Source organism: Scylla paramamosain, chromosome 17, assembly GCF_035594125.1.
Source record: "Scylla paramamosain isolate STU-SP2022 chromosome 17, ASM3559412v1, whole genome shotgun sequence".
NCBI classification, from domain to species: domain Eukaryota; kingdom Metazoa; phylum Arthropoda; class Malacostraca; order Decapoda; family Portunidae; genus Scylla; species Scylla paramamosain.
Window position 1 is genome coordinate 9,382,212 of NC_087167.1, and position 19,290 is coordinate 9,401,501.

Below are 19,290 nucleotides of genomic sequence, written 5' to 3' on the forward strand. Positions count from 1 at the left end.
AAAAAATAATACCGTAAAAATAATACCGTTATGCCTTACCGGTGTGAGCTACTGATGTGAGTAACCGATGTGGTGTGGAGATTCTCAGGGCGATGGAGGTGGGTAGAGTCTGGTGGCTTCCTTAATGAATATATGAAACCCCTTCTTTGCTTGTATATCGCATCTTAAACATTGCTGTTGCTAAGTATCTCGCATAGTGACCTTCTTGGCCTGCTAAAACACTGGCACTTTCTGCTTCACCTCCCTCCACTAGCTAGCTATATTAAGAGATAAGTGAGCCTCTATCAAAACACCTGACGTATCCCTAAAACATGTAAGTGTAACTGAACCTACCGTGGAAAATCGTAATTGGTAGCCTCACGAATGGCAGGGCGTGATTGGAGGGATTAGCTCTATAGATATCATGAACTCCTAATATGCAACTATCTACAAATCCCAGTTATAAACAATAGAAAATCATTTAAATGTTTACTTTTGACTGGTGCAGAGCTCGCTGGACTAAGAAAATGTCGAATTTCGTCACACCCTCGGGTGCTATTACAGCCATACTAGACACGTGCCCCACAGTTTGTTTTTATGTATACGACAAGGTCACCGAGCCTTCTTCATGACAAGCGAGTTTCGTGTTTGTGTGTAACACAGACGTGACATGCGGATTAACCAATATGAGATTAGCCGAGCCTCGGTGAATACTTGATAAACTTACCAATGTGGTGATATATATTACATGTTAATCGCCAATGTTATCACTGGTGATATCTATTGCATTTTCGTCGCCAGTAATTATCATTAATGATGAGGTGTCAAGGACTCAGGATCAGTCCCTATAGTTTACAATGACTGTCAGGGTTCTTTCACACGGGCGTTTTGTTTGTGCGAAACGGCAGCTCTGCCGCGGGGGAGTGAGTTCCCATATCTTTCCATCGTTTTCGACAGTGGTTTTTCACGGGCGTTTGATGCACGCAACTGAGACGGCTAGTCGCCTGTCCTCATGACCGATCGCTGTGATTGGTCGCTTGGAGCCTTTTCATATGAGTGACTTTTTGCCGTTTGAGCGCACGACCGTTGTTTGTTTATATGTATTTTTAATCCCTATTAGGGATGCTCCTTCTCATGCTTGTCTATTTTTTGAATGTGGGGTTTGATTAATGTGAGAATGTGACAACCTAAAATAGTTAATTTAGCATAATCTGCTTTAAGATTGTTTATTACTTTGTAAAACTGTCCCACTGTCAATCGCTCATATGTTATGGAATGCATCCATAGTGATCGTTAGCGTTGACGACGACGGCAAAAGAAGCTTTTTAGCAACAAGCCTATTTACACGGAGAACTCGCTGGCGCGACCCGGTTGCGCTCTGGTGACGGTGCCGAGTCGCACGACCAAACTGCCCACGTGAAAGGGCTTAAACAAAGCGTGTCCTTAGAAAACATTGGGCATCTATTTCCATGTTACTCCCATTATCATGTTTGGTTACCTGTGTATTTTGCCCTTATTAAATCAAAGACATAATAACATGACAGTCTCTGACTCGCTTTTAAAGACCAAGGCATCTCATATTTATATTAGGAGTTGTTAAATGATCTTGTCAATTTTTCCACTTAGTTACTGTGTGTTTGAATATAGAAATTTTTACTGTGTGTTTGAATATAGAAATTTTTACACAATCCATACAAAGGAAACCCTTTTGCATTTCATGTTAGGTGTCCACAACCTGAAGGAAATTGTTAGGAAGGAGCACTCAAGATGGTAGAATACATGTTTACTTAACATTGTGACCATGATTGAAGAATGCTGAGAGATTATGGACTATGACACATGGAATTATGGGTCTTTGAATTCTTTTAGTTCCGAAGAGTGGACTTCAGTGGAAACATGAGGATTAAATGTAAAACATTTCAGGATATACTTAAACATGATTATTTTTAATCATAATATTAAAAAGATTTGCACCAAAAAGAGATGAAAATATATATACAATAAGAGTGCAGTTTCATAAAATACTCCCATTATCTCTATATCTCATACTAAATATGGCAAGCTGGGGGACCTGGTGGAAGCAAACATAGGCAATTATTTATGGCCCCAAAATAGATCAGCCAAATCAGTACACATAACAATGATCATATCCATTGGAGTGCATTAATGATTCACTTGATCAAAGAAAGCGTCAGATTGTGGTTGGATGCCAAAATTATTCGATTATTTACATTTTTTCTCAAAAAAAAAAAAAAAAGCTGCACCATGCAAGATGTGCTTACGTACATTGTTACCAAAGATAATGAATCTAAACCCACTTGGATAGATGCACTTTAACCTATTCAATTGTGCAGTTTATGCATTTGCAATCATTTTTAAAGTAAGTTGTACATAATGTTATCCATGTTATTCTTGTTAGCTTGCCTCAGTACACATGCATTGCCAATTTTGTTTTAATTCTTTTAACACAGATGGTGATGTTGGTTCTGAAACTTCACTTTTTAAGTGTGTGTGTGTGTGTGTGTGTGTGTGTGTGTGTGTGTGTGTGTGTGTGTGTGTGTGTGTGTGTCTGCTGACAGTGTATTCATTCGTGTATTTTTCTTTCTTTTTATCCTTTAAATTAATAAGAAAGCTCCCATAAAGGGAGGTAGCCCAGAAAAGGCCTCACATCTCTTTGTGAGAATAAGGGTTTTCTTGTCCATTTGCTTCATCCCACTTAGTATCTTTTTACAATGCTTAAAGAATAATGTGGCTGTAAAGTGTGATCAAGCCATCCCTCTAACAAATTTCAATCTGAATTATATATTTACATTGACATAGACAGTAATGCATCTTGTCAGCCTTGCTGACTGTTAGGAGAGCATCTTGAAATTGAAAACTGTTACTACCTAGTTTTATTTGTGATGTGAATGTTCATCCCTGCAACTCAAAGCTTCTGTAGTGCAGCATCAGTTTGCAGTTTATTCCAGTCAGCAATGCAAACTGTAAAACTGAGGTAATTTTGCATAAATATCTTGGCAAAGGCAGCTTTTTGTCCATTATATCTGGGTTTCAGAGTTAAACTGTATTATGTGCAGTCTCTCTCTCTCTCTCTCTCTCTCTCTCTCTCTCTCTCTCTCTCTCTCTCTCTCTCTCTCTCTCTCTCTCTCTCTCTCTCTCTCTCTCTCTCTCTCTCTCTCTCTCTCTCTGCTGACCAAGTTTGATCCACTGTGATGCCACGACTGTCACACACACTAACATTAATTGCTGAACTCCTTGGTTCTCTAAGACACCAACATTTATCAGCTCACTCTTGAAATATTATAATACATGACATTGATTTAGTTATGATAGTTTTCCAAGTTCAATATCAGGAAATATTTTCTTTACAGTCATGAGATATGTTGCTTTGTGAAACCTTCATGGCTTGCTTTGTATAGTCTTATGAAGCATACACAACATTGTTTTCTGTGAAGGAGACTACAATTTACTTAAACTCATTGAAATTTATTAAATTATGACAATGATGGAATCGTTAAAAATATCAGTTTGGTTTCTCAAAAGAGTAGTCACATCTTTCTCTCTTCATTCATTTTTATATAATATGTCCAGTGAAATTTTAGAGAACAAGAGTTTTTATAAAATTAATATTCAGGTCTTTACCTAAACAATGATCATGTAACTGTAGAATTCCTCTAAATTCTAATAGTTTATAAGCAGGTTTAATGAAATATCAATCATACTCATCTTGGAATTAAGTTTTTCATGGCTTCCATTTAAGCATACTATTCATTTGAAGATTTTCTGTTTGTGTGTGTGTGTGTACTCCATATGATATTTTTGTGGTTACCAACACTGAATTGTAGATTTAATAATTCTTTATCTTGTTCCCTGTCTTTTTCTATCACTGCCACCTGCATAGTGTTTTCATCTTTCATTCTGTTTCTTTTCTTTTTGTTTGCACAACATTTAACAGTATCAATTTAATAAGGTGTGTGCATGCGTGTGTGTATGCATGAATGCGTGTGTGCGTGCGTGTGTGCGTGCATGTGTGGGTGCGTGCGTGTGTGCAAGAAGATATTGTGTTTGTTGTACTATAGAGAAAAGAATTCATGGTGTTCAAACAAAGTGTGATGGCAGAAGCAGCAGGTTGGCTGGCTGCTCCTGTGTGGCAAACTAGCTAGTCAAGAATTAAGCCAGCATGAGAAACATAGAATTTGTTGCAGTGATAACAGGTTCATATAACATTAGTGTAGCTATAGGGTTTACTGCTAAGCAGCATACTTGTTCATGCTGGTTATAGAAGTGTCATTTAAGAAAGAAGTGACTTTAGTCAGCACTCTAACCATTATGAATCATTGTTTTGTTTTCTTTTGGATCATGAATTGAAAATGGAAAAAAATATATGTAGTATGTATAATATTTGTTGACAGTGAAAGGTGTTTTTATATAACATCTGCAGTAAATCCAATTAATTTCTTGTATCATGTGTGGTGTTGTGATGAGTATTTTATGTTGTAGCTTGTCCCTACCTCTGTCAACATCAATTTTCCTTTTCAAGACAGCTGTGTTCTTCCAGTTTCCTGAGACAAGAAATGACGGATTTGTCTTTGTTTAGTATTCCTTATGATACTTATCATGAGTCCTTTGATATTTGTTCCCCACCTGTCCCCATGCTGCATTTTTCACCATTAGCATGAGGACAGCTTGCAGTACCGTCTAGAAAAGTGAATCACCAGAGTGGCTGGATCTAGAAAAGTGAATCACCAGAGTGGCTGAAATCCAATGCCCAGTGACTGGATCTCACCCAAGGAGTGACACGGCCTCCTGGTGTGACTCTCCGTCCAGTGGGACAGATTTTAACTTAAAATGTTATATGGTATCTTACCGTACTTGATAGTCATTGGAAAAGATGTACATCTTCCCAAAGCTGCATCATTTTAAGTAAAGAATTGTTGATCTTGTCATGTTTTTAATATTATGAAGGAGGGAACTCAAAAAAGCATCTAGTAGTTTAGCCATCCTTATCCAGTGGAACTGGTGATGATAGAAACTTTCAGCCTCTCTGTTGTGCCATATTGTTTACCACTGCTGGTTGGGGACACAGAGGTCACATTTATACATTTGTAGATAAATTAATCACAAAACAGTAAATGTACATAGCAATTTGTTTTGTGTTGTCATTATCCTTACCAAGGGGTGGAGGTACTGTTGTTTGGTGGATTATTGTACTGATATGTAAACGAGCACTTTTTCAGATAATCACTGGAGGATAACCACTGGAGGACCTCAAGCTTCCCTGAGGTCATCATCAAAGAAACCACTGCTAATGAAGAAAATGAGGTAAGCCCATCTAGCTTTTTTGCCAATAAATATGAAGATTGGACAGCAAAATTAGAAAAAGGTCATGTGGAACAATGAGTCAACTTTTCAGTGTTAGAAAGGCTTGCTGCAAGAAAGGAGCCCAACAAGTATGACAGTCACCCTGTGGAAACAAATGTGAAACTCTTTGGGCAAGTTTTATAGGTCTGCTTTTGTGGTGTTGAAGTGCAAGTGCATACCTTGAACATTGATTTAGACATTCAGAAGCTGGAACGAGACACGATTCTCTCTCTCTCTCTCTCTCTCCTTGGCCAGGGCATTATTCATGTTCCTCTGGCCAGCCTTCATCTCCTCCTCTGCAGCCTTCAAGTGTCTCTTCATTGCCTCTTCCAGTTCAGTGACATGTTGGTACTGCAATGCTGTGGCCTAGATGGAATGCTGTTCTTGTCCTTTGTACTGCTTCAGGGCTGTCTCCACCTCACATCACTTCTTTCCCAGACGCTGAAGAGTCACCTCCAGCTTGACAACACTACTATCAACTTTAGAGCAAATTCCCAACGTCTGTGTGTATGACAGCCAGCAGGGAAGCACTGTGTTCTGTCTCCTGCCACAGCATTATCTTCACCTTACCAGTGGTCTCCTGTGCCCTGGCCTGCACTAGGGACAGGCTGTGCCAAGCTGAGGTGACCTGTTGCTGGCTGGTAGAGGTCAGGTCAGACATCATCATCTTCATGGTAGTCAGTGTGGTGATCACTTCGAGTCGAGGTCACTGTTGATACTTTGTCTCTGTGTGTGCTGGGAGTTGAGGAGAGACTGGAGGGTGGTGGCAGTCTTCAGAGTGCTGCAGGAGTGAGACATGATGGGACTCCACCTCCTGCAACACCTGGGCACTGAGGGAAGCATGGTGTTGCTGCAGGCCCTCCCTCACACAACACCTCCATCTCCTGCAACTTGCCATTGAGCATTGAGTGCAGGGAGGTGGAGGAGGTTGTGGCAGATGAGATGAGCATGGCTATCTGCCCCATCACCCCAGTATTTGTGGCCAACAGCTGGGAGGTCCTCTGCTGGGTGGAGGCTTCTTGAGCCTCCTTCACATGCCTCATTCTGCCCAGCACCACGTTTGTCATCTCATCCTGCAGGCTGAAGACAGAGGTGGTAAGGGCAGTGTGTCTCTCCCCCCAAGGCACCCACGGCCCTCCCTGACCTGCTCATGGCTCCTTGGTACTCCTGCAGACCCTCACAATGCAGCCTGTTAGCTTCCCTCAGCTTATCAATGTGTTGGCTCAACCTGGACATGTGTGTGCCTCAACCTGTCCTGGATCTGTGCATAGACCTGGAAATCCTGAAAAACCTGGCTGTTCTGGCTTTCAACATTCCTTTTGTGGTCAAGTTTATCATGAAGTCTTGAGAGATCTGAGGAGGTGCAGGAGACCACATCTATCAAAGTCCCTCCATTCATCTGCAGCCACTCCTCTGTCCTGGAATGCACTGACGCTAGGTACCATTGCTCCTCTCTTCTGTGTAGTGGTGTGCAGCAGTCTCTGGGTGCAGGAGAAAGTGTTGCAGGTGTCTGACAGCCTCTCCTTGGTGTCTGCCAGCTCCTGGGATGTGTGGGAGTTCTTCCCAGTCAGAGGAGGTTTGCATCAGGGTTGTGTAATGTCACCGTGGTTGTTCAACTTGTACATGAATGGTATAGTAAAGGAAGTGAATGTGCATTAGGTAGAGGCTGAGTTTGATCACTGGGGAGGAAAGGGTATAGGATTGAGTCAGCTGCTGTTTGCTGATAATACAGCTCTGGTGGCTCTCGCAGAGCAGAAGTGAAAAGACTGCTGGAGTTTGGGCACATTTGTAGGAAGAGGAAGTTGAAAGTAAATGTTAAAAGTAAAGCAGTGAAGTACTTGAGAGATAAGGTGGTGAAAGGATGAATGTAACTTTGAATGGAAAAGAGCTGGAAGAGGTCAATTGTTTAAAGAGTTTGGGATGGTTGAGACAGGTTAAATACAGGGTGAAGGAAGTAGGAAAGGTAGTTGGTGGACTGAAAAAGATCTTTAAGCATCAGGCACTTGATATGAGTGTAGAGAGGGATATACAAGGAAATGATGGTGCCCACTATGCAGTGTCGTGCTTAAACATGGAGAAGCAGTTAAATGTAATGGAAACCGTGTTTGAAGAGGATGTGTAGAGTAGCAAGGAGGGACAATAAGAAATGAGGTAAGAAGAACTGGTGCTTTTAGAGAGTCGGCTGGATCGGCAGATCATTGTGTGCTTATATATGGCTTGGGCATGTGGAGAGAATAAAGGACAGAAAACTAGGAGAGAATAATGAGAAAAGTGTGGTATAAAGTTTAGAAGGCCTTTCTTGGAATGAATTAACTTTTGTAAAGAGAGCACTGAATGAGAGGAATGGTCATGCAGCAAGAGCAGTTGTGTGGGATAGGTGAATGAAGAGCAGCACTGGTGAGTGTATGAAAATTATGCAATCTTGTTGACCCATGGGAGGTGGTATGGGCACACTTGGTGGGGCCCATTGGTGTGGGGCACTTCCTACGAAGTGCCCTGTATCTGCTGTGGTCTTAGGATTGGAGATGTGGTGTAGGGAAGTCTACAAGGGGACAGTATGCTGTCTGGCCTTGCTGTGGATGTATGTGGCCAGGTGTATGCACAATACCTAAGCTCCAGGGATGTAGTAACATGGTATATGAAACTACCCCTTTTCACCAGGGGCCAATGGGGCTAAAGGTGCGTCCACATGGTTGAACAGTATCCGTCGCACAAAACTGTAACCAGATACAATGGAAAGCGGAAAGGCTCATTGATAACATCAGAAGTGAGCACCAAGAGCTGTACCAGACACTGTTGATGTTCGTAGTATTGGAGCCTTTATGTATGGATCCTTAAGTACATCATAGATGGTTTGGCATGTCTCGGGAATAATTGCAGACAGACTCTGTTTAGATATTCTTGTGTATTGAAGGGAAGTGTAAGAGTACCCGGTGGAAAGGTACATCTATGTTGCCTATAGATGTGCTTCTGGTGATATGCTTTCCCTCATACAGGTGTCCTGCTTCATTATGAAAGGTTTTACCTTCTCCAATAAGTTGTAGAAACCATTTGGGTCCATCCTCTTTTAGTTTGTGAAATCTGACTCATAATACGCAGTTATGTAAAATGGTTGCATGACTTCCCCTTTCTCCGTGTTTTTAACCAGTCCTTTTTGTCACCTTATCCTCACACAGTGCAGCAATTATTATGCCTCATAGTGCAATTTTCTAGGTTTTGTTTTTTTATTTTCTTATGCAGCATGGTTATGTACCACACTAGATGCTGGCAACCACCACCTGTTGCCAAAATCCACACTAACACCGATGTAAATACCTGTGTGTTGCTAACGGATGTCAGCTTCGAACATTCTCTTCCGGTCTTTGTCTGGTGAAGAGAATAGAAAATGTGGTTTACATCTTTACCTGGTACCACTGTTTGTTGCCATATCAACTTCCCTCATTTAAGCACTTATGACATAATCCTGCTTTGCCTTATGATATGGTAGCAGTGTTTGTCTGATGGACACTGTTCAACCATGTGGATGCACCTTAAGAGTGTGAATGATTTGTGTATGAATGTGATGCTTTGTCTGGAACACCCCATGTGGGATTGCTGGCTTGGTACATAGATATGTAGGTAGATAGAATAAAACTGATTAGATTTTTAGATTACAAAAAGGATAATATTAAAACGTTTAACAAAACATCTATTTATATGACTTTATAATATTTTAAAACATAAAACAAGTTTAACAGAAGCTGCCAAGATAGATTTATACATGTCATTTCATCAAAAGATACAGACTGGAATGCTGACTTGAGGTTATGTTTAGCTCATCAGGATACTGGCACCTTGCAGGCTGAGGACAGGCATACAGTCTAATCCCCAGGGTACAATTCTGACACTTTTTTTTTCCTCCAGCATTAGGGAGTAGTGTCATTACAAATGGTTTCATAAAAACACTTAGGTCATGATTACAAAAAGCAGATACTTTACAGGCCTTTCTACAGTGCTCGCATCTAAATATAATCAGCACATTTAATGTATGGGAAAGGGAATTTATATGCATCAGATAAAATAACAATAAATGTAGCTCCTTAGATGATACATACATGTTAGTGTTTCCCAATGTGATTGAATTTACTGATAATAATACATCATGCTTAGATCACTTCCACTTAAACAACCAACACAGTGTTATTGCACTAAAGCCTACTGAGTTGTGTTATTGAAAACCCAAACTAAAAAACTAATTCATAAAGTGCAATTCAAGCTCAAAGATACAGACTTCAGAAATCTGGATTTCATAAATATCGTCGATATCCATACTTGACCTTGACCTGAGCCATGTTGCTTGCAATTGGTCTCTACTCATCCTTCCATTTATTTAGTTCTACAATACGATTTATATTGACTGTTTCAGGCAGTATGCAAATATTTTCATGACTGCCCAGAATGCATAATGTGCTGCTGACAAGAGCCTCCAAGTGGGAGCATACTGATATATATCATGGAATTAAACACCAACAGGTATGTCACTGCCAGGATTCCCTGATCTTTCCATTTTAAAGTACAAATTATCTTCATTTTAATTGTTCAATTAATTTTGTTCAAGTGGTGTGCGCTTACTTCACTAATGGTAGGAGTGATGGGTTGTGGCTGCACACTTGTGGGTGCATTGGAAGTTGCTCTAATTATATTCCTACAATTAGGCAAGATGTCATGTCAAAGTTATCCACCTTTAAGGAGAATTTCAGCCCGATATATATATATATATATATAATATGAGGTAGATACTTCGTTCAGATGTATCAAATCTGTGTGCCAATATATTACAGGTAGGAATGAAGGTACCAAAAATCAGTGGAAAATTAGATTCTGAAGGATTTAAACAACCTTATTATCTTAATATCTTTACCTTTGAGCCTTCATTGCACTCCTAATTAATTATGTGGAAAAGATGTCGTCAAACTTTCACATTACTTTGAAGAAAACAAGATCAATATTTTCTACATTTTGAAATTTATTTCCCACCTAAAAATTATCAGTACCAGTCAGCAGCAAAGAAATGAGTTGCTCCATATTTCTACACACCCAACTTTATTATTACTCTTAAAAATGAAGATAAATATTGCAGCACCACACAGTTTCCCTTTAACTCAACACATTTTCTCCTTCATAAGATAATTCAAATGCCTATGGATGTAATTTGTATCAAACATTTAATGTTAGTGAATCTTTCATATTCATTTTATATATATATATATATATATATATATATATATATATATATATATATATATATATATATATATATATATATATATATATATATATATATATATATATATATATATATATATATATATATATCACACACACACACACACACACTAAAAGTTAACTGAAGATGCAATTAAAATTTGATTCAGAATTTAATGAGCTCATGGTTGTCAATCTTATCAAATGATAGGAATGTGCTGGATCAAATTGAGTTAAAACATTCCCAGAGCACCATATCATCTTGACATGACTGCCCATTTCCTTCAATTACCCACAGCCTAATGCCACAGCATACTTGGTGCTAGGTATCTGGTCCTGGTAAAAGTCAAATTCATGGATGATGCTATCCTTGCACCTTGAAGAAATTAAGCCTCAAAGAAAGTGATGATAAATACAGCTGTAGCTGTGATGCAGTTATAATCACAAGAACAAAAATAAATGTCATTAAAAAAATATTAAAGAGGACCAGTTTGGCAGATTATCACACATCCCATTTAATAATAGCTAAAGTAAAAGAAAAATAGATATTTCTCCTTAGTAATACTTATAAATCACATTGCTAATCATAACTTGTGTAAATTAATTCCAATATTTTTTTTCAAATTCCTGTGAACGGGAATATATAATGATGGCTTTCTTAGAGACGGAGCCAAACGATTTGTACACGAGCCAAAATATGCACTTAGTTAATAATAATAATAAAATCCAATTTGGTCATTATTCTCTGTTAATTCTCTTAAGAGGTGAAAGAGGCACCACCAAAGTGTAATTCATAAAGACAAAATAATACTTTTAGCTGTGAATTTTTAAAGCAACTTGATCCTGCCAATATCCAGCCCTCTTGATTGATATTATAACCCCTAGGAACTAAAAATGGGTTGGATGAAGATCCACTAACAAGTAGGGTTATAATAAAGCATCAAGGAGGAGGATTGAATATAGGAGCCATTGTCTTTTTTTCCTGCATTCATCTACTAGTTTGTGTGCAACTACAGCATGCCTACTTTATTGCCTCGTGAGAATAAACAGAGCTTAATATTTGTTCTCAGCCATTTCTTTGATATATTTTTATCCTAAAGTTAATGGGTGGAGCTTTGCTAATGTTAACAGGAGATAATTAGTTTGAGATGATAATGTCCTGAAGACAAACTTAGTTTAAATGCTCTATATGATGAAGTAGCAGTTGAAAAAGGGTATAATAAGAATACGGGAAGACTAAGGATAATGAAGGTTCTTTTACATTCATCTATATGGAGAGATCACGGATAAGTGATTACTTCCACACAGATCTCCTAAGTCAATGAAATGAGCTCCACTACACATGAACTTGAAAATAAATTAAGGGACTGTATACACCCCCTGGAACCCCGCCTTAAAATTCTCTATAAGAATAACTCATTACTAGCACGTTTATACAGCACTTCACTCAGAGTACGAAAAAAAGGATGACAATTACAGCTAACACCCCAGATAATGCTCCAATGGCTGCCCACTGTCGCCGGTCTGAAATGGAAAGTCAAATTCCATTATAAAATGGTTTATGCTAGAAATAATAAAAAGCTGTTCAGATTGATGATTACCACCCCTCTACATTTTGAAATGAGGCTTATTTTATTAATAGGAAATAATATAAAGTAAAATATATGTTTTGAATGTTTGAAAATTCCCAAGAATTAAGTAATGCATATGGCCTGGCATGGACTGGATGGTGATGGTGGCAATGAAAGGTCGAGAAAACTCCCTATGAGCATTTCTCTATAGTGTGTGTATATACTGTAGGGAGGTTTCACTCACCACTGGACAGATGCATGACCTTAGCCACTTTACTGAGTGTGTTCTCCATCTTGCTCTGTGTGTTCTCCATCTCATGGCCAAAATCATCCAACATCCTGGAACAATTATAAATTGTTGTCACCAATTTCATGTGGGTATCATACAACCCTTACAATGTACCATGCAACTATGGAGATTATTGAGGAAAACTGAGTTAGGAGAACCTTGGATAAAGGCCACCTCATCTTGATTATGTTGTGCATTTCTGGTCCCCATGTTACAGGTCTATTAAAATCAGTACAAAGAAAAATGACTAAAAAGATACAGGGATGAGTATTCCTAATGAAAGGAGATTTAAAATTAACATTCCTTAGAGAGACTAAAGATAAGAAGGGAGCAAGTGTAGATATTTAAGTGGTGAAGCCTTATAGGGGATGTAATATAAGCAAAATTCTCAGGGTCAGTAATTAAGATAGGACAAGAAATAATAGGTTCAAGGTTGACAAAGTTTTAAGTCATAGGAAGAAATTGGTTCTAAAACAGAGGTAGAAGAATGGTATAGATTCAATATCAAGCAAGACACTAAGGAGCTCAAAAAGAAGATTACACAAATTTATGGATGACAATGATACAAGGATATTGGTAGATATGTTTCATACAGGGACTGCCACATATAAGCCTGACAGGTTCTTGCAGCCTCCCTTATTTTATGTTCTTATGTAATATGAAGAACATGTCATGCTATTGTTGCCTGATTCAACTTGACACCCAATGGCCTGTGTAATGTATGCTATACTCTATCATGATAACCCTGGTAATGCTGCTACTGACCAATGTTCTTGTTTATGGATTGACCCAACTATTCCATGTATATAATTTAGTGACTAAGTTAATAAAGTGATTGGTAGGAATATCAAGTCAGTGTACATCTGGAATTTGGAAAACGTTAATACTTGGCCAGTTATTAGACAAGAGCATTGGTCAATAGCAGTGTTACCTTGTTATCTCTCTCTCTCTCTCTCTCTCTCTCTCTCTCTCTCTCTCTCTCTCTCTCTCTCTCTCTCTCTCTCTCTTTCTTGGCAATAATGTTGTAAGATCTATTGTTGGTTGGCTGATGGTGGGTATATAATTTCCAACAGCAAATGAAGACTTACACAGCCTGTTCATCCACCTCTTGTCCAATCTGGCGGGACATGTTTTTGAGGGTGCCCATTGATGATGCTATCTGATCAAGCTGCTCATCCTGCTGTGACATGATCATCTGTTGGGTACAAGAAGGGTGAGCTCATATGATTCATAGGAACTTCTGGAAAAGCAAAGTGTCACCAGCAACATGAAAGTCGTAAAGTAAGGAATAGGTCTAAAATTCTAGCATAACATTGCAATTTCCAAAGCAATTTTGACCATAACTGATGGGTCCATGAAAGATACTACAGGCAGTAGTTATAAAGATTGCTCCAAAATTTTCTCTTCCATTATCTAACAGGCAGGCACACACTATATAGCAATATTTTCAAGGATGCCCCAAAATCTGCCCACAAATCTCATCCCAAGTTACTTTTCTCATGAATAATTCTTTTTAAATGTCCTGTAACTTCTAAACCATGGCATTAAAAATATTTGGCCATATAAAATTTTTAACTTAAAATGACTTGATCCTTCATATCTTAGAATACATGACTTTCCTCCCAGGGCAACCTGTATATCTATGCCATATAAGCTCTTTAAAAGTTACCATAATGACTTCTCTGATATATTCTGTAATTTGGAACTTAAAGAATTCTTTAAGTCCCATTCTTCATTTATCATATATATATATATATATATATATATATATATATATATATATATATATATATATATATATATATATATATGCACTCTGAGATCCAAATGTAATAAATGTATTGAAAACTAATGAGCTAAATTTTAGGTATCTTGATTAAATTCTAAGAAAGCAAGGTGGTAGAGAAAATTATGCAAGTCCTAGGGCATATGATAAAGATTAAAAAAAATTCTTGCAATAGCCAACATCATCCCTTGGAGTTACAAGGAAGAGAAGCATTACTGTTCATAGCTAGGATGTTTAGATAATATGGATTAAAATTAAACCTTTAATGTGTACAATGATCATCACTATGATAAAAAAAAAAAAAACTGTACCTGTTGCTGGGCCATTGTTCTTTCCACAAACTCACTGTTGGGACTATCTGCCTCATTGACCAGCCTGCTATAGCGCGTGGCTCCATGAGTCACTACCTGAGGCATCTTGAGGGGGCTGCTGTCATCCACTGGCTGTGGAAGGTCACGTGTTAGCATTCCCAAGAATTAACAACATAAATTAACTATTATGTGAATATTTAGGTTACAATAAGGTGTATAGTAAAATTCTGCCCTACTACACATTTAAAAAATGCATAAAACTGATGGATAAAGTAACATTTACTCAGTGTGTTCCAGGTCTTGTCTAGTTACAACTGGCACTGAAGCCTACATGTTATCCTTTTTTCATTTATTTTTTTTTTTGTTGCTTTATGTAATCACAACTGGTCATACTGCCTCTCCCTCTCTACTCATGTTGCTACTTAGACTGTACTATCCCTTCTCAAACCTGTTTGAAAATAGTCCAACATGAAAGCTATCATCTTAGATTTACTCTCATCTTATCCACAATGAATCCCAAATAGTTCAACCTTTTTTTAACGTTTCAGGCCTGCTCCCACTAGCCAAACTACACCCTGGAACTTCTTAGGCTGCCCTTCATGCTTACATTTACTATTTCCTCACTGGCTTTTCCCCACTCACATACCTCTTTCTTCAAGTTCTTATCTTCCCTCATTTCTCCTCTTCAATCATTTGTTTCTCTACTGCAAAATTACACATTAATCTCTTTGCCTTACTGGCTGGGCTACACTTGTACCTCTTATGTCTCTTGCATCCCCCTCTTCCATTATAACATTGCCCCCCCTCCCCCCTCCCCCCACCTGTTTCCTACATCCCAGCTCTGGTTCTACATCAAACTCAATCCACCATTCCCACCATCATGATGCTTTCTTTTGACTTATCAATTCTTATTTATTCGTCTATTTATTTATTTATTTATTTTCATGCCTGTTATTATTCACTGGAGTATCTAGCTTTCTATTCCTACAAACATAATCTCTTCACTCCAACTATGGCCCTTCACCTTAAAATCTTAGTCTTTGGTGCTAATGAAACACACTAGGCAATGCACCATGGTGCCATAAATTAAGGGGTGCTGTCAATCTATCTGCATCGAATTGTCACATTGATCCAACTGTTTGTTTAGAAGCTATTTATTAAAAGATTATGCCACATGGGGTCTGAAATGGATGGTAGAATTTTTCATCCCTTTCCCAGAGCTTACTAACTCTATCAGATTCCCTTGATTGACACTGTTAGATAAGTTCCTTGCTGCAGTCACAATCACTGATGCAACATTATCATCAAAATTTTTGCTATGATAAATGAAAGTATTCTTTAGATAATAATAATAATGATTTAAAGCAATTCTCATATTTTGATTAAACGTATATCAACTATTTTGAACTAAGTGAAATTGTCATGAGAACAAGAGAACACACACTAAATGCACTGACTGGACTTCTGCTGTTCATAGCTGGCACTCTAGGAAATTGTACTGGTAGAACACAGGATAAACTTGGTATTCTGGTACTGACTACTGGCACTATTCATAGAGGTAATCTAGTAGTATTTTCACAATAAAAAAAAAATAATAAATTTAAAGTGAAAATGAGGGCTAAGTTCAAGCAAGATAAGACTTAAAAAAATAAATAAATAAATAACTAAATTTAAAGTGAAAATGAGGGCTAAGTTCAAGCAAGATAAGACTTCCTGTTTATGACTAGCAGTGCTGCCACACATTTTTAAAATCTTCATATCTATATTTATTACAGTACATATATTTCCAGAATATATGCCACCATTTTCATTCTGCTAATTTTGTCACTAATTTTCATTCTGCTAATTTTGTCACTACAAATATTGAGTGTTATGATGAACCAAGGTGAAACTTTGAGTAGAAAATAACGAAAATAACTATTGCCTTGAGAGAGAGAGAGAGAGAGAGAGAGAGAGAGAGAGAGAGAGAGAGAGAGAGAGAGAGAGAGAGAGAGAGAGAGAGAGAGAGAGAGAGAGAGAGAGAGAGAGAGAGATCCCCTTATTGTTCTAATCTAGATATAATATTATAATCAGATCAAGGACAACAAGCCTTCATCATGCACAATAAATAATGTGCAATATTCAAACAACAGTAACAGACTGCAGCAAGGACATGGCTAGCATTACTTTGAATTACTAATGAAGAGCCACTTGATACTACTTGCTAAATCCTGACATGAACCATCAAAGACTGCCAAACAAAGCAATAATGCCATCTGTATACAGGTGGGACTCTGTAATATACACACACTTGTATATTCTCTGATTCACTAAAGGTATTCTGTGATTCAGCAAATGTTGTAAGGCCATAAATTTAGTGCTGCATATAAATACTTCTTGGTACAACTCTTAAAAAAGTGCTAAAGTAATGCAACGCTTCAGTGCAGGTGTGACGACGTTCTCATTACATTAATTCTCTAAACATTAATCCTATAAGATTCCTTATTATGAAAACCTGGGTGAAATTTAAAATATTAAAATATAACTGATTAAAATTTTAATGTGTCAATTATATGATTTTTTCATCCATGCATCTGAAAAGTGTGCTGTTCATAATATGTGTAGATTATTACAATTTGCTGCTAAGGAAGAAGTGCTCTAGTGAAACAGAAAGGTAAAAATAACCAAACATTGATCTACAAACAGCTCAAGGGTAAGCTTGATAAAAAGGCACAACTTAAAAACTGGTCATGTACAAAGTGCATAATGTAATAAAATATCTCTTAAATTTGAAAATAAAAATGTGCAAAAATAATACATGACAATAGTTCTTAACTTAAAATGGAGTGCTTCCTTCGCCACTGACTCTTTTCCAGTTAGTGCTGACCACTTTAGCCCTCTAGGCAACAATATAATGAGACTATACAGGCAACGATATAATGAGATAAAGGATAACACCAAAGGTTGTCTCATGCACAAGAAAATGAGCCATGAAGATCTTGTGTGAAAATGCAACATCGTAACTACTTTACTTATTCTTCATTAACTAGGATTCTTAATTCTTTCAGTACCACAATGGGAAGGCACTCTTTTAGGTTAAGAAGAGTCACGCACCAACTCAGATGCAATGAAAAAAATGTGAATGTAAAAACTTCATACAAAAACTTACCCTTACTCTATAGACAAAAATCTTGGTAAAAGTTGCAAGAGTGAAAGAAACAAAACAAAAAGTGCAGTTCATGCATTACCGTGTCCTTGTCTGGTACCTGTCTGGCAGTCACGTCTCTATCCTTCTTGGTCAGGTTGAGTCTCTCTTTCATAGACTGTAAAGAAATGGCATCCAGTTATTCAAATCATAAATTACATTTTTTAGATTTATACAAAAGCATGTCCTTTCAAAAGTAACACATATCATTAGACTAATTACACTTTACAGTAATGGTTCCAGTATTTTCTGCACAGAAAGCAAGAGTGGTTTAATGTTAGACTGCTGAGTGAAGGCAGTGAAAAGAGAACTTAACAGCATCAGTTATGAAATGAAATGGCACAAAGGCACATGGATGGCAGAGATCTAGAACAGTGTAAGCAGTGAGGTAAGCAGGAATATTAAGGTATGCAGAGATCTGTGTATATGCACCTGTAAGTGGAACTCAGAAAAAGTTGGAGATGGAGAAGGGTAATTTTGGTTAGAAATGTAAATAGAAGGTTTACCAGTTGTTAAATAGTACATGTAATAGGAAGTAGATGAGAGAAATGAGAGGGAATTACCTGACACACACGTACAAAAAGGAGGCTGTTACGAGCCAATGCTTTTCAGTAAAAAATTATCAACAGGTACATTCAGAGAAATGGAAATGAATTTGGTGAATGGAGAAGGTTGACAGACTATATAGCAGTGAATGAGACTAAAAGAAAGGTGTATTGACATTAAGACATTAAGAAGAGAGTTTGAGGGGTTGTCAATATGTTGCGTTGGTTAAGACAGAAAGAAGGGATAGATAAGAGAAATGGTAGTAGAGGGAAGGTGAGTACAATAATGACTAGTGAATGTTTAATCAGGAAGATGGACAGAAAGGAATGTGAGGTTTGTGAGACACTGAAAGGAGTTAAGGCAGAAGCCTGAGAGACATTAAGGGGTGTTTGATGTATATAAAAGCTGCAGCAAAAATGGTAGGTAAAGGAGATCCAAGGTCAACAGCATGATGTTTGGTGGTGGCTATAGAATAAGAAATGTCTCACTGGTCAGTGATAGAGGGAAGATGTGACTAATAGCAATGAAAGGGTTAACTGAGGGATAAATGGAAGCTCCTGCTGTGAAGGTCAATGTGAAGCAAAGGATCTCAGACAGGGAAAGATTGTGCACACCAGATTTTTGCAATTAATAGCAGAGGAGTACTTAGGGAAAGTGTGTGTGAGAGATGTGGTATGAGTATCTGTGCAAGTGGTGTGAACTGTGGAGTAGTGAAATGAGTGAAAAGGTACACACTTGAGACAGCAAGGCCAAATTGAGAGGAGGAAGAGCATAGAGTTTGTAAAGACAGTATGTGAATGAAGTTGAAGGTTCTAGTAGGAAAGGAAGGCCACTTGTAAGATGAAAGGTTAGTGCAAAGGAGTACATGTGTGAAAGAGGCGTTAGTAGAGACCACATGCTTGATCAAGCAAGAAAGGAATGTTTGGATAAGAAGTGGAGGCTCTTCTGTCATGGCCATGCCCTTGAGGGGGGATGCTCTCTGACAGATAAATAGACAGCATCAACTATTGGGAAGAAAA

The 19,290-nt window shown here is 37.9% G+C and overlaps 1 protein-coding gene across 8 annotated transcripts in view; it reads right to left on the bottom strand.

The window, feature by feature from the left end:
* Positions 1-9,027: 9,027 nt before the first annotated feature.
* The window catches only part of LOC135108445 (syntaxin-6-like), a 41,758-nt gene continuing 31,495 nt past the window's right edge, over positions 9,028-19,290 (bottom strand). For 6 of the 8 annotated variants that reach the window (XM_064019480.1, XM_064019477.1, XM_064019474.1 and 3 more), the window contains 5 exons: positions 17,769-17,843; positions 14,542-14,673; positions 13,533-13,639; positions 12,400-12,494; positions 9,028-12,108 (listed from right to left, as the gene is read on the bottom strand). In XM_064019480.1, the coding sequence (XP_063875550.1) occupies positions 12,032-12,108; positions 12,400-12,494; positions 13,533-13,639; positions 14,542-14,673; positions 17,769-17,843 (486 nt within the window). In that variant the 3' untranslated portion in view covers positions 9,028-12,031. The remainder of the gene's footprint in view (positions 12,109-12,399; positions 12,495-13,532; positions 13,640-14,541; positions 14,674-17,768; positions 17,844-19,290) is intronic. The other 2 variants (XM_064019481.1, XM_064019479.1) reach the window with 1 other exon arrangement.